Source organism: Ctenocephalides felis, unplaced genomic scaffold (genome assembly GCF_003426905.1).
Source record: "Ctenocephalides felis isolate EL2017-DRISC unplaced genomic scaffold, ASM342690v1 CF-g0.4_SCAFFOLD_03571, whole genome shotgun sequence".
Taxonomy (NCBI): Eukaryota; Metazoa; Arthropoda; class Insecta; order Siphonaptera; family Pulicidae; genus Ctenocephalides; species Ctenocephalides felis.
This window is the reverse complement of record NW_020539725.1, coordinates 68059750-68075881: the sequence shown is the minus strand read 5'-3', so window position 1 is coordinate 68075881 and position 16132 is coordinate 68059750. Positions and strand designations below refer to the sequence as shown.

Genomic DNA, 16132 nt, shown 5'->3' with positions numbered 1-16132 from the left:
TCTTAGCTGTATTGCATGGCGAATGAATTAAAATAAATCTCGTCAGAATCGTTTTGATGTAATAGGGAAACAGTCACATTTTTACATTTGACAGCGCCATTTTAATTCAAAATTGTGACTGTTTCCCTGGTAGCATAAATGTTTTTAGTACGAAAAATATTCAATATCATACAAAATCTCGTCAAAATCGTTTCGATGTAATAGGGAAACAGTCACACTTTTACACTTGACAGCGCCATTTTAATTCAAATTGTGACTGTTTCCCTGGTAGCATAAATGTTTTTAGTACGAAAAATATTCAATATCATACAAAATCTCGTCAAAATCGTTTCGATGTAATAGGGAAACATCACATTTTCACATTTGACAGCACGTCGACTGAAACTTTTGTGTTGTGCACGGCGTGAAATACAGCTGGAATAATTTAGTCAGAGCTAACACAAAATTTTCAATAAAATGATTGAAAAAAAACTTCCATAAACATCGTCTTAATTTTTTTTTCAACAGTTACAAGAAAACGGCTCGGTAGATTTTCACCTAAAACTAATCAGTATCATTCCCAACTAATATCTCTCTAACAGTTTTTGATTTTTTAAAATCGTTTCGGTAGTTTGAGGTTAAATGTGAACGAAAAGCTTAACACTTTTTTTCAATTTACAAAGAAACGGCTCGGCAGACCACAAAACTGACAAACGATAGTCCTCATTGAGATACATGGCTTTTAAATTTCTGAAATCTGTTCAGGCGTTTTTGAGAAAACGTCGATCAAAAGTCTAATTTTGACAAATGCCAAAAAAACGATACTAATTTTTGCAAACTTTGAAGAATTTTCAAAATTAAACGAGTTGTCATAGAGCCGTAATATTTTAATATGATCTACTAGAAGACTATGGTATCTACCGTCAAAAAAAAAAATCATAAAAATCGTCGATTTTTTTTTTAAAAACTTATTACAAGAAACGGCCCGGCCGATCTTTACCAAAAACTAATCAGCACGATTCCCAACCAATATCTATCGAATGGCTTTTAAATTTTGAAATCGGTCCGGCCGTTTTCGAGAAAACGTCGATTTACGGCAAAAAGTCTGTTCACACACACACACATACTTTTTTTAAATTTGGTCTCAATCGATTCAGAATGGCTTGAAACGTCCAGGAGAAAACATAAAATTAGCGATTCAGATTTTTTGATGAAAACAAACTTCTCCTTCGGGAAGTTAATAAAGGTGTTTAGTTTATTATAAATCAGTAATAATCAAATTATGTTTACTTAATCAGTTACAAGTTTATTATGAAAATATTGACATGAAAAGTTTTAACAGTCTTAAATTAAACAAAAATGAAAACACAATTAAAATCAAACATTTTTGGGAACATTAGCAATAATGGGCTTTGGCCTGGTCTTGAACACCAATTTCTTTTTAATCAAAGCTTTAACAACATAACAAACATTACTTTTACTTTTCTCCTCTATGGCAAGCGTGGAATCCAGAACAGTACGATTGGAACTGAGCGAAGTGTTTATGCTTGTATTGGAGGCTTCGAGCACTGAATCATCAATAGTTCTACTTATTTCTGCAGGAGTATCCGCTTCACTATGAACAGTCTTCTTTTCAAGAAGAGCAAAAGGCTCGTCCATCGTCTGCTCTTTACCTTGCAAAATGTGGTGACCGATTATGAGAATCTGTGATAAAAATAGAATATATTTTATATTTAATATAGATCTAAATAAAACTACGACTGAAAATGTAATTAAAAATATGATGTAAATATAAAAAAAAAACAAAAATAGATGAGAAAATAAAAATAATGGATATAAAAATATAAAAATAATAATGATAATACAAATATATATAGAATAAAATAAAAATGAAATAAAAATCCTAAGGATTAATTTTTCTGAAAAAAAAATTCTAAAATTTTTTTGTCAATTATTTTTCAAAAAATCTACATTTTCACTCAATTCAATCTTGTTAAAAAAAAAATCAAAGATTGTCCATGGTTTTTCGCTCAATTCAAACATGTTAACATTTTTTTTAAATCTTTTCTACAATTTTTTTTAGAATTTCATTTTTCAAATTTTCGTTTTCAATTTTTTTTCGATGATTTTTTAAAAATGTACACTTTCACTCAATTCAAATCTTGTTAAAAAAATCAAAGACTATGGTTTTTCACATTTAATAAATTTTCATAAAAAATCTAGTTGGTATTGGTATTTTGCCTTGAGGCAAGTTACATAAACTTCCCGATATGTGTAAATAAACGACTTAATCAATAAAAAATAAATTAATTTATGAGTGACTAAAAGTATTCCGAGTGAATTTATTACACATAATTGAAAACGAACAAACACGATAAAACTCGGAGTATTTTCTAAAAGCAATTCAAAAATCAACAATTTATATAATTGAATCAATTTCCGCAAGACTTTAATGGTTTAGTATGTTCATTAGACCAAGTACTACTATCGTTATACCAAGTAAATCCTCTAATTGTAATATTAACAAATGTCAAAAAAACTAATCATTTCCTCAAACTTTGATAATTTTTTAAAAATATACTACTTATCGTAAGGCCGTAATATTTCAGTAAGTTCTATGATAAATATCGCCAAAAAAGTTCCTCAAAAATCGGCTTAAATTTTTTTTTCAACAGTTAATTACAAGAAAACGGCTCGGTAGATTTTTACCTAAAACTAATCAGTATCATTCCCAACTAAAATCTTTCGAACAGTTTTTGATTTTTTAAAATCGATTCGGTAGCATGAGCTTGAATGTGGACGAAAAGTTTAACACTTTTTTTCAAATTACAAAGAAACGGTTTGGCAGATCATCTCACATAACTGACAAGCGATAGTCCTCATTGAGATACATCAAATGGCTTTTAAATTTCTGAAATCGGTTCAGGCGTCTCTGAGAAAACGTCGATCAAAGGTCTAATTTTGACAAATGCCAAAAGAACGATACTAATTTTTGCAAACTTTGATGAACTTTTAAAGCTAAATGAGTTGTGGTAGGGCCGTAATATTTTAGTATGATCTAGAAGACTATGGTATCTACCATCAAAAAAATAATAATAATTTATTACAAGATAATGGCCCGGCCGATTTCTACCAAATTGCGGGCTAAAACGTGGACGAAAAATTTTTCACTTTTCTGCGATTTACAAAGAAACGGTTCGGCCGATCGTCACACAAAACTCAGAAACGCTAGTCCTCATCGAAATACATCGAATGGCTTTTAAATTTTTGAAATCGGTCCAACCGTTTTTGAGAAAATCTGTTCCCACACACACACACATGCATGCACACACACACACATACTTTTTCCAAATTTGGTCTCATTCGATTCAGAATGGCTTGAAACGTGGAGAAAACATAACATTAGCGAATCGAATTTTTTGATGAAAACATAAACTTCTTCGGGAAGTTAATTATTACATTACAATAAAAACGTAATATTATAATTATAATATTAAAATGTTGAACATTATTGTTTTTTTTTTAATATGTAAGATATAAAACATTTTGTATTTTGTAGCGAATACTGAAATTAACTATGTGATTAGACCACTTTTTATGAATTTGTAGCACAAAAGTTTTACTTCAAAAATTTTAGATGGCATGTTGGATATTATCTGAAAGGTCTTTTTTAATAGAATCCGAATAATGATTTTTTTTTCAAATTTCTAAATATAAAATACTACTTGATGTTATGTTAGAATTTAGCGGTATAATTATCTTCGAAAATTCTATTCGAATTCGTATTATTAATAATCGGGCAAAACATTAAACTCATATTTGGAATGTGAAGGATAATGCAGAGGCGGATATATATATATATATATATATATATATATATACATATACATATGTCATGAGTGAGATGTTTTTATTTGTATAATTATTCATTTTGCTAAATACAATAAATCAACCAAAGTATAATCTTACCGGTTGACCAGTCCTTGTATAATGTAAGTCTCCAATAAATTGCCCATCCAACTTGGCATCATCACGAACCTCTAAATCACCTTGCAATTCGATTATGCCCCATTCTGGTATTTCTCCAGGCTTATCTCTAAAAAGAATAATAAAAAGAAGACAAAGAATAAGAAATAATAAAATTATAATATACAACAATATTATAAAATTATAAATGCACAACAATATCGAGCACATATAAATAAAATACAAAAATTAAATATAATAATTAAAAATAAGACTTACAGACAAAATTGAATTATATCTTTGCAATCTTTTGTGAAATAAAACTGCAATATTAATTGTTATTTTTATTACAATAATTAACAATGCAAAATTTTATAATTTTAATTAATATTATCTTCTAAAGTTTAATAAATAATCATATAAATTATAACAATTATTTTAAACTTTTCTATGTTTTGGGAGTAATAGAATGTCCCAAAAAAATTTTTTGACGCTTCACAAGAAATTTACAAAAAATTTAAATTCCTAATTTTTAAACAATTAAATAATTGTTTTAATGTATAAAAAATATTTTGCTTGTTTGCACAGTTTTTGAGGATGAGGATATCCTATATCTGGAAAACATAGATAACAAATTAATATATTCTGAAAACTAAAACTTTTAGAGATTTTTTGGGAGCCAAGAAATTCGAAAATATCCATATTAAGGACCACCCTAATATATATATATATATATATATATATATATATATATATATTGATATTGTTTAATTCGGCTTTGAAACATATTGTGATAAGGTTTTTCAGCCACAAGTCGAAAAAATAAAAACAGAAAGCAAATATTAAATTTTCTTTAATACGTTTCGAGCTATTGTACTAGATCATCATTCAGCTGAAATACAAAAAGAATAATAAAATAAAGTAACAAAATAAAATAAAACACAACTAAAATTTTCATTTTTTAAATTCACAATGTGTTAATAAGAGAAGTTTTTCTTCTTTGCTTTTTGACAGCTATCAAAATTTAATTAATGTATATAAGTCTGATTTTTTTAATATTTGAACAATTTTTTAACACTTGATATTTTCTTTTCTTCTTCTTTTCAGAATTCAAAATATTTTGCTTACTTGATTTTATATTTTTTAAATTCTATATATACACATTTTTTTGTTTTTAGAACAAAATATTTATGTTATCATAGTCAAATTTTATATAAAATAATTTTAAACTGATTCGGTACGTATAATTTTAATTTTATTTCTGTTTTATTTTATTTTGTTACTTTATTTTCAACTTTTTTTGTATTTTAGCTGAATGATGAGCTAGTACAATAGCTCTAAACGTATTAAAGAAAATTTAATATTTACTTTGTTTTTATTTTTTCGACTTGTAGCTGAAAAACCTTATCACAATAATATATACATATATATAGTCACGTTAAGTTTTTATTATTAAATCGCTACTCTTGCAACAAAATAATTCTTACTTCATCATTTTCAACTTAATTATTAAAGTTATACTTGTATCAAAATTAAATTATACATCACATCATCCTCTAAACTTCTTGAAAAGCGGATGTTTGTTTATGTTCTCCGAACGACGTTTATTATATTCATAGTAGACTGCATCATCAGCACCAGACATGCTGGACAAACCGCCGATTCTTCTGAATCCTCCGGTTTTCGGAGCGCCCCCGACTTCACCAGGAACGCGTTCATCTTCACAATCAATATCGGAGGCAGCTAATACCTGAGATAGAAAGAAATGATAAAATTGTAGACAAAAAAAATTCATATCCGCACATACGTATATACATATTTTTTCTAAATGCCAAAATGTTCAGGAGGTTTTAAAAATGAAATTTATGCAAATTCGCTATTTTTTGTATTTCTGCTAAATACAAACCTGCTGTAACAATTGTCCTTGTTCTTCACGTGTTTTATACAGCATATCAGGCTCTTGATCCATGCCAGCCAGGTGCGTTATAACCTGAAGAACAAATTATTAAAACTAGTTGGTATTGGTATTTGGCCTTGAGGCAAGTTACATGAACTTCCCGATATGTGTAAATAATCGGCTTAATCCAAAAAAAATGTGTAAATAATATACTTCATCAATCCTACTTTAAAAAAAAAACGATAATAATTTTAGCAAAGTTTGATGAATTTTTAAAATCAAACTACTTGTCGTAAGGCCGTAATATTACAGTAAGTTCTATAAGACCATGATGTATATCTTGACCATGATTTGATTTTTTAAAATTGGTTCGGTAGGATTAGCTTAAATGTGGACAAAAAGTTTAACACTTTTTTTCAAATTGCAAAGAAACGGCTAGGCAGATCGTCGCACAAAACTGACAAACGATAGTCCTCACCGAAATACATCAAATGGCTTTTAAATTTCTAAAATCGGTTCAGGCGTTTTTGAGAAAATGCCGATCAAAAGTCTAATTTTGACAAATGCCAAAAAAACGATATCAATTTTTGCAAACTTTGACGAATTTTTAAAGCTGAACCAGTTGCCGTAGGACCGTAATATTTTAGTATGATCTAGAAGACTATGGTATCTACTGTCAAAAAAATAATCATAAAAATCGTCGAACTTTTTTTTTTAAAAAACTTTATTACAAGAAAACGGCCCGGCCGATCTCTACCAAAAACTAATCAGCACGATTCCCAACCAATATCTTTCGAACGGTTTTTGAATTTTCAAAATCGATTCAGAATTGCGGGCTAAAACGTAGACGAAAATTTTTTCACTTTTCTGCGATTTATAAAGAAACTGCTTGGCCGATCGTCAGACAAAATTGACAAACAATAGTCCTCATCGAGATACATCGAGTGGCTTTTAAATTTTTGAAATCGGTCCAGCCGTTTTTGAGAAAACGTCGATTTACGGCAAAAAATCTGTTCACACACACACACACACACACACATACTTTTTCCAAATTTGGTCTCATTCGATTCAGAATGGCTTGAAACGTCGAGAAAACATAAAATTAGCAATTCGGATTTTTTGATGAAAACATAAACTTCGCCTTCGGGAAGTTAATAACAATAAGATAAACAAATATTTAATAAAACTTTATAGCCGAAATTTGAAACTTGAAAATGCATTTCGTAATTATTATTCATCATGTGATGAGTAATAATAAGAAGAATACTATTACCTTGTAACTGTAACCTTGGTTGACAAGAAATCTTTGTCTTTTTCTTGAATAATTCATTTCCATTGTGTCTTGCGAAACGAGTGTGTAGAAAAATGCATTATACTCTTCTGCAATCGCACCTTTCTTTGCACGCAAGATACGACCTAAAATAAGAATTAGAACAATTCAAGCATTATAAATAGTAATAATATAAAACTATTTAAAATAAAGTAATAAAATTATTTATCCTCATTACCCAATCTCTGAGCTTCCTGCCTCCTCGAACCACCATGTGAAGAAATCTGTATCAGCACATTAGCATCCGGCAAATCAAAACTAGTATCAGCAACTTTGCTCACAAATATAGTGTTCACTTTTGGATTGAATTTAAAATTCTGTAGAATTTGTATTCTTTCATTTTGTGAAGTAGGACCATAAATATAAGGTTTATTCATTTTTATAGCATAGTGTTTGAGGGCAAAAACATTGTCACTGAAGACAATCGTTTTATCACCTCTTCGTTCGTGATACCTGATTAAAAATTGACAACATCTGGAAGCAAAAATAATTATAAAAGTTGTAATTATCATATAGAATATATTGTAATTGTAGTATTAATAATTATTAATTATAATCTAGTCCGTTACCTGAATTTCTGAGGATTCATTACATAAAGCAACAATTTTTTTGATGTTTTGCACATGAGATACTCTCGATAAAACTCTGGGCTCATCGGACACCAAACTTCAGCACATTGTACTCGAGCAATGAATCCACGTTTTTGCAATTCCAACCAATTCGCCTCGTACAGTTTAGGACCGATAAGAAAATTCAAATCGGCAATTTTGTCGTCCTCACGAAGCAATGTTGCTGTAAGACCCAATTTGCAATGACTCTGGACTATGGTCAAGACTCTTCTGAACATTTTAGCAGGAATTGTGTGTACCTGGAAAAAAACAGCAAAATTGAAATTGATTAAAAAAAAAAACCTAAAGAAGCAATTTTGGATACTGTAAATATTGAATAATTGAATTAAATTAAAATTTAAAATATCCAACATGGAATATGAGTGTTATTTCTAAAAATGAAAGGCTAGTTTTTTTTGCTCCATTCGCATGATTTGCTGAATAGAATAAATCGCATAATAAACTAGTTGGTATTGGTATTTTGCCTTGAAGCAAGTTACATGAACTTCCCGATATGTGTGAATAATTGACCTAATCAATAGAAAATAAACTAATTTATGAGTAATTAGTATAGTATTCCGAGTGGATTTATTACACATAATTGAAAACGAACGAATACGTTAACTCGAAGTGTTTTCTAAAAGCAAATTTTCACAAATCAATATTTTTTTATAATTGAACCAGTTTCCGCAGGACTTTAGTATGTTCATTAAGACCAAGTACTACTGTCGTTATACCAAGTAAATCATATAATTTTAATTTTAACAGACGTCAAAAAAACTACTCATTTTCTCAAACTTTGATGAATTTTTAAAATTAAACTATTTGTCGTAAGGCCGTAATATTTCAGTAAGTTCTATAAGACCATGATAAATATATATCGCCAAAAAACGTTAATGGTTTAGTAAGTTTATTAAGACCAAGTAATCTATCGTTATACCAAGTAAATCATCTAATTTTAATTTTATTGAACGTCAACAAAACTATTCATTTTCTCAAACTTTGATGAATTTTAAGAATTAAACTACTTGCCGTAAGGCCGTAATATTTCAGTAAGTTCTATAAGACCGTAATATTTCAGTAAGTTCTATAAGACCATGATATATATCGCCAAAAAAAGTTCCATAAAAATCGTCTTAATTTTTTTTCAACAGTTAATTACAAGAAAACGGCTCGGTAGATTTTCACCTAAAACTAATCAGTATCATTCAGAACTAATGACTTTCGAACAGTTTGTGATTTTTTAAAATAGATTTGGTAGTATGTGCTTAAATGTGGACGAAAAGTTAACACTTTTTTCCAATTTACAAAGAAACGGCTCAGCCGATCTTCGCACAAAGCTGACGAATAAATAATAGTCCTCATTGAGACACATCAAATGGTTTTTAAATTTCTGAAATCGGTTCAGGCGTTTTTAAGCAAACGTCGATGAAAGGTCTAATTTTGACAAATGCCAAAAAAACTACTAAATTTTGCAAACTTTGTCGAATTTTTAAAATTAAACGACTTATCGTAGGGCGGTAATATTTTAGTATGATCTATAAGACTATGGTATCTACCGTCAAACAAATAATAAAAATCGTAAAAAAAAATTTTTTTAACACTTTATTACAAGAAAACGGCCCGGCCGATCTCTACCAAAAACTCATCAGCACGGTTTTTTCTGCTATTTACAAAGAAACGGCTTGGCTGATCGTCGCGCAAAATTGATAAATGCTAGTCCTCATCACGATACATCGAATGGCTTTTAAATTTTCGAAATCGCCCCAGCCGTTTTTGAGAAAACGTCGATTTACGGCAAAAAATCTTTTCACACACACACACACACATACTTTTTCCAAATTTGGTCTCATTCGATTCAGAATGTCTTCAAACGTCGAGAAAACATATAATTAGCAAATCAGATTTTTTTATGAAAACATAAACTTCTCCTCAGGGAAGTTATTAAGTAAAATATTTCAAAACTCAAATATTATTATTACACATACATTAGAAATTATTGAAAATTAAAAAATATTGAATTATGATCGACCCGCAAATCGCCTCGATGTTTTAAATAAAGTTAAAATCAATGTATTTTATATGCCTTTAGATTATTTCTAATTTATTGTGTACTGAATTCTAATTTATTAAAAATCAATCAAAAAAAATTACGTAAATATATATATATATATATATATATATATATATATTTAATGATTAACGGTTAAAACGATTGAAATTTCGTGGGAAGGGCGGCTAAAAAAAATTGCGTGCGTCTGCTGAGGACCCCAGGACCGGCCCTGCCTATGACCATCTGATGATAATGTACATACATACATCTAACTACAAAAAATACAATATAATAAAATATAAATAAACCTCATCAAGGACCATGATGCCCCATTCTTGCTCTTGCAACCACTTCATGGTTTGCTCGGCCTCCCAAGATCTTTTCTGCGAGTGCGATATCATAGAATAAGTTGTGACTAAAATTCCGCATCCCATTGGCTTATCTTTTGCTTCAGACGTGAACCTACAAAATATTTACAATTGAGCATTTGAAGTTATGTATTTTTTATCCTTATCCTAATATCTCACCTACAAATCATGCTATCATCGGCAGTTGACCACATTTTAAACTGTTGCTTCCATTGTTCAACAGACACACCACTGTTGCATAATACAAGGGCTCGTTTCCTTACTGTACAACATGCAGTAACACCTGAAAGAAAAATAAAATTGACAATTCATAATCAAAATATTTAAGAAGTCTTGTAGATCATTCAATTCTATGATTAATACACTAAAATCTAGTAATAATTGCGACGCACCTACTAAAGATTTACCAGCACCGCAAGGTAAAACAATAACACCAGATCGAGCTCTACCATTTCCAAACATCTTTCTTAAACTTTTTTCTTGATAAGGACGCAAAACAGCTGCTGGCTAAAACAAAATACAAAATTAATACAAAAAAATAATATTTTTAACTTCCCGTAGGGCAAGTTATAGTAATCGCAAAAAAATCGAAAATGAAAATTTTTGCATTTCTCCACGTTTCAAAGGTTTCTGAATATTTTGGCATACCTTAGAAAAAATGGATGTATGTGTGTATGTGTATGTATGTATGTATATACGTGTGTGTATGTATGTGCGGATACAAATTTTCGTCGACGATTTCGGGAGCACCGATCAACCGATTTGAATAATTCAAAAAACATTCGATTCGTATTGATAAGGAGACGTGCTGATTAGTTTTTGGCGAAGGCAGGTCTAGCCGTTCCGAAGATACGGGACAAAAAGTGCCGAAAACGGTAACTCAGTTTTTAAGAGATCGGAGCGTCCGATAATTCAAAAAACATTTTACTTGTATTGACAAGGTGAAGAACCGATCAAATTTTCATAAACGCAGGTCTAGCGGTTTCGGAGATCTAATGAAAAAAGTAAAAAAAAGCCATTTGGCGGTCAAAAATGATCATTAGACATCTGCACATCAAATTATCAGATATTTTATAGAGATTTTAACAATAAGTATAAATTTTGTTTACATTCCTATGGGTTCCGTACCAATATTTACGCGTTAGACAGCGACGCGGCGCTTACGCGCTTTGATATTTCGTCTTTATGCAGTTAAAGCAGTACGATTGCTTTGAAAAAAAGTTTAGATCTTGCAAAATATGTAAAAATAAAGAAAACATTTTTTTTTCAAAAAAAAAAATTTTTTTTTTTCAAAAAAAGTAATTTTTTGTCCAATTTAAAGTTCACAAATCTTATTTTTTCGAAGTAAAATTCTTTCAAAAATAATCGTTTTTTAAAAAATAATAATTTTTGGTACGGGAAGTTCCAGCAATTTGCCTTAAGGCACGATGCTTTAATTGCCTTAAGACAGAATTCCACTTACAGCTAGTTTTGTTATTTTATCAGATGTTTATTACCTTTAGATCAATATTGATGTCAGGATTTATAGAGTCATTTCTAAAATCGTATTCTGCTAACAGCGGATGCTCCAATTCTATACAGCGTTTTTGTATGACTTCAATTTGACTCTGCTTCACCTGGAACGGTTGAAATATGATGGAATTGTAAGATAAAAATTGATTTAGTATTGTGTTTAATAAGTAACCTCAAATGAAACAGTTTTTAACATGGCTTCATCTTCATCGTCATCATCTTTGTCAATTTTATCATAAAAGTTTGCGATGTCGTCAGGTACGGGTTCACCTTCTCCATTTGCTTTCTCTAAATAGTAATAAAATTATATTGTTTAACTTTTTCTACTATCAAAATACAATACAGTAAGAATAAAAAACTAGTGGTGTATGGCATTGAGCCATAAGGCAAATTGCTGGAACTTGCGATACCATAATGAAATATTCGAGGTTTATTAAATGTTTTCAAATAGATTATTTGAATACTGTAACTTTCATTATTCATATTTTCTAGATAAATTATAGGAGCTTATAAATTGAACGATAATATTCATATATGTCAAATTTGGAACAAAGGATCTTATCTCACATATCTAAGAATTATATAAACTGAATAGCAAAGATTAAATAATATATTTTATAAATAAAAGTGAGCTTTAAAATTTTAGCTTGAATTAAAATTAAAATCCGAATTATTTTATTTTATTCCAAAGTATTTTTCGGAAATCAATATTTTTTTTTTTTTTTCGAAAATCTAACATAAAACAAAAATTGTTTTTGCTTTGGTACAAGCTAAAAAAATTAGGTTTTTAAAATAACAAATACTATTTAGTAATTCAATAAAAATCGATCTGTTTCAAAAAAGTAATTTTTTTTTAATCAGAATATGTTATGTTTTATCTTATATTTTGGATCTATATTAGCTTCCAAAATTATAAAATTTTCTTCAATTTTGTTCATAATTATTAAAAATAATTAGCACATTCATTTTCTTTATTTCAGGCAGTCAAGAAGTTCATTTTCACAATTTTTGTTATTTTTCTTAAAATTGAAAATAATAGTTCAAAGTTATGAATGTGAAAGACTTTTTAACCCACCTTTTTCATATTAAGCATACTACTTGTACATAACATTTCAATTAGTAGTAATGTTATTATCAAGTAAGAGCAAAGAATCAATTTAGACCTATAACTTTCAAAAATGTGGGATAAAAGAAATGAATCTAGGACAAATATTGCTTTCAGGAAAACTCGGGACACAAAGTGCGAATTCTGAACTGTCCCGGCTAAGCCGGGACGGTATAATTGCCTTTCTACAACTCACCCTACCCTACAGATAAGTTGATAAAATATATACTGTGTAACATATAATTTTCATTTATTACCTGCATCATTATTTCCAACAACTTTATTCGATCCAAAAGCAGTAACACCTTTTACATTTTGTTTTTGTGTTATAAAACCATCGTCATCTAATTCACCCTCTGCTTCGGTCGCCCTTAATCTACACTGTTGAATCACAGGATCTTTCAAAAGCTTCTGTAACACTTCAGGATGAGCACTTTCAACAAAATACCTAAATAAAAAAAGATTGATAAATAACTACAGATCATTTTAAAATTTAATGAGTACATTTACCTACTTACTTATTATGTTTAAGAACTAATTTCACTTTTCCATAAGACAACGTACACAGTTGTATGAATTCTAATATTCCTTGTGGTATTGAAGTTTTGCTGAGACGTTTTAAATATTCGATAATATCGTGAGTTTGTAAACCGACAGAAACCGCAGCATAAAGACTGTACGCCGTTAATTTGTATTCATGGATATGTTCTGGCCTGTAAAGAAATCATAATAAAAATCTACATAAATACCATTATATTAATTATAATACAATGAAAAATATGTACCTGCAAACTGGTTCTGAAATTGCTATGAGAAAATCATGGGCATGCTTATAAACCGGCGAGAATGACTCCAAAAATATATGTCCATTCGGGGCAACCCAAAGAGGCCTGGAGCATTATCTGGTTTTAATTCCATTTGTGATCTAAAAACAATATTAATTATTAATTAAAATCGAAAATGAAATTGAAATAAAGTTCAAAATTTTCAAAATATTACAAAACAAAGAAAATATTTTTTTCAAGTAGTCTTTTTCCTAAAAAGGCAACTTTGTTTCAAAAATCTAAAATTTCTCCAAACTCTAATTTTTTCAAAGTTTTATAAAAAATTTAATCATTTTAAAAAAAAATAATTTTTGGTGCCGGAGGTTCCAGCAATTTGCCTTAAAGCACTAAACCATACACCACTAGTTATTTAAATATATTCATGTAAACATTTATTTTATCTACCTGTAATCCTTAGCTCCGTATTCATCTGTAACAACCGATTCATCATTTTTTTCTGCATCCTTTGTGGCTGCACCAGGAACACCATCAGTTTCAGGTAGATCATCATCTTGTTCCACAATATTAGTTGTCGAATATGGTTCATCCTCAAATCTTTTCTTTTTGCCTTCATAAAAGATATTATTTATTATATGAAACATATAGAGATGTGTTTAATGTTTCTTACCATATTTTCCTGAAGCTCCACCTTTCATGTATCCACCACGTTTGGGTGGCCCCATTTTATGATAGTTATTGGAATCTATAATGATAATCACTTACCTATGTTACACCTGGAGTAATATTTTTAAATACATAATGAAAAATAAAACCATAAGCTTTTTGGTAAAATAGTTTCAACATTTTTATATTAAAGAGGAACCGAATAAAATGGCCAGAAGGCTTGATGCAAAATAGTGTAAACCTGTTGTTGGATAATTGTTGGTAAAAGTAAATATAGAACTTATTTATCACAAACAATTCTCAGAAATTCCAACAAAAAACAAAACATTATTGAAACATTTCTGGACTTCAGCTTAAGAGGTTATTCTAGTCTACAGGCATAAATTATAAGTCTTTTTTAAATCATCGTAAACAACAGGGAATAAACTTTTTTTATTATTATTTTATTTATAACTTGTATATCAACGTTACAATAGTATAAAAGTTAAAGATCTTAAAAATGATCAGTGTTTGCAGTGGGGGGTGTCACAAAGTAGACACATGAACGTGTACATGATTGCAACCTTCTTAGTAATCCGAAAAGAAAAAAAAAGAATGTTTATCTACAAAAAATAAATTTTTGACAAGATGGTGTTAATAATTTGTAAACACGATGGTGACTGTTCGAAGAAAAAGGATCAATTTCTTACCACTTTTTTGAGTTTTTCTAATTTAAAAAAAATAGCAAAAATTAAATTTGGGGATGAGCCTAGTATATGCCAGAGAGAAGTCTATAAAGAAGATTCTCTGAAAATTTCAATTAAATCAGTTCAGTAAAACTCAAGAAATCATGCATCGTATTGAAAAATACAGTTTCTGAGAGAAACACGTTAAAGTTTTGCAAAAGTACGAAAACAGAAGAGGATTCATCATACTATTTGTATAACCTAAACTATCAACTTACAATTTTTTGCTAAAAATGCTACAAATCAAATTTCTAACAATAAAATCAGGATATGTATCTTAATATTATGATGTGCTCGATATTTTGCATATTTTTAATAAACCAATTCCCCAAATTTACTTACAATTTAACAACAATTTGCATTGTATAAATTCTCTTGCCAAATTTCAATGGTGACAAACCACAGCAAACTGCAATAACCGCACAAAATTTACCTCACATCCAATAAATAAGAAATACTTTCACAAACTTTGTTAGGGCTTCGAATATCAAAAACTGATTTAACAAATAAGATAATATTTAACCGGCAGTTTAATTTTAACTAAAACATTTTATTGGGTTAGATGCAATATGCAACCGCAAAAATTGTGCATGAGGTTGACGTATGAAAACTATCATTTTGTCCATAGAGAGAGCATATAGATACCCCACTGCAGACAAAAACAACTCAAAGAGTGGATTACAAAATCAACTATGGTTTAAACGGTTTAAATTTCAAAACTTTAAAAAGAAGTATGAAAAATTAATTGACTAAATCAACTAAACAACTATTTTAGAATGATTTAGTAAACTAATCATTGATTCAGTAACTTAATTATGATTTAGTTTTGTAGTTATTTACTTACTTAACCAAATATAAGTATTATCACATTTTTTAATTTTTAAACAATTTACCATGCACAAGCTATACATCACAAATTACTTTTTCTATGCATAAACAATATATTTTTTAAAAATTATTATATTTTCGGTCTTCAAATTAATACTATAGTGCACCTGATACTAATAATAAATACATATTTGGCCTTGCTCATATTTATTTTATTTCAACACAACGGAGTACTTAGGAGTACAACTTCTCAATTTATTACAAATTAAGTTTTTGTCAATTCCACAGCACCATCATCAAAATTTTAAATGCC

At 29.1% G+C, this 16132-nt stretch overlaps 3 protein-coding genes across 3 annotated transcripts in view; all 3 read right to left on the bottom strand.

Moving 5' to 3' along the window:
- LOC113386608 (E3 ubiquitin-protein ligase MARCH6-like) overlaps nt 1-100 on the bottom strand; it is a 5270-nt gene extending 5170 nt beyond the window's left edge. The window contains exon 1 of the mRNA XM_026624377.1: nt 86-100. Within this exon, the coding sequence (XP_026480162.1) occupies nt 86-100 (15 nt within the window). The remainder of the gene's footprint in view (nt 1-85) is intronic.
- A 1221-nt stretch (nt 101-1321) lies between these two features.
- Nucleotides 1322-15471, bottom strand: LOC113386928 (chromosome transmission fidelity protein 8 homolog). The gene is made up of 3 exons (XM_026624685.1): nt 15334-15471; nt 3949-4075; nt 1322-1683 (listed from the first exon to the last, which is right to left on the bottom strand). The coding sequence occupies exons 1-3, from the start codon at nt 15351-15353 to the stop codon at nt 1357-1359; spliced, it is 474 nt and encodes a 157-aa protein (XP_026480470.1). The 5' UTR covers nt 15354-15471; the 3' UTR covers nt 1322-1356.
- LOC113386926 (general transcription and DNA repair factor IIH helicase subunit XPB-like) lies at nt 5369-15465 on the bottom strand. Its single transcript, XM_026624683.1, is given in 17 exon segments — nt 5369-5695; nt 5852-5935; nt 7116-7258; nt 7351-7646; nt 7742-8040; nt 10142-10295; nt 10361-10484; nt 10594-10708; nt 11698-11817; nt 11886-12001; nt 13076-13266; nt 13337-13531; nt 13604-13715; nt 13718-13743; nt 14048-14210; nt 14271-14345; nt 15334-15465. Coding segments are annotated over 16 exon segments (2394 nt in total). The 5' UTR covers nt 14326-14345; nt 15334-15465; the 3' UTR covers nt 5369-5494.
- Nucleotides 15472-16132: the final 661 nt, after the last annotated feature.

Bases quoted from the DNA above. Each gene is read 5' to 3' on its own strand.
- LOC113386928 (XM_026624685.1), bottom strand. From the start codon at position 15,353: ATGCAAATTGTTGTTAAATT. The intron at 4,076-15,333 runs GTAAGTAAATTT...TATTCTTTTTAG, and splicing joins ATGCAAATTGTTGTTAAATT to AGATAAGCCTGGAGAAATAC. The intron at 1,684-3,948 runs GTAAGATTATAC...TTTTTATCACAG, and splicing joins ATACAAGGACTGGTCAACCG to ATTCTCATAATCGGTCACCA.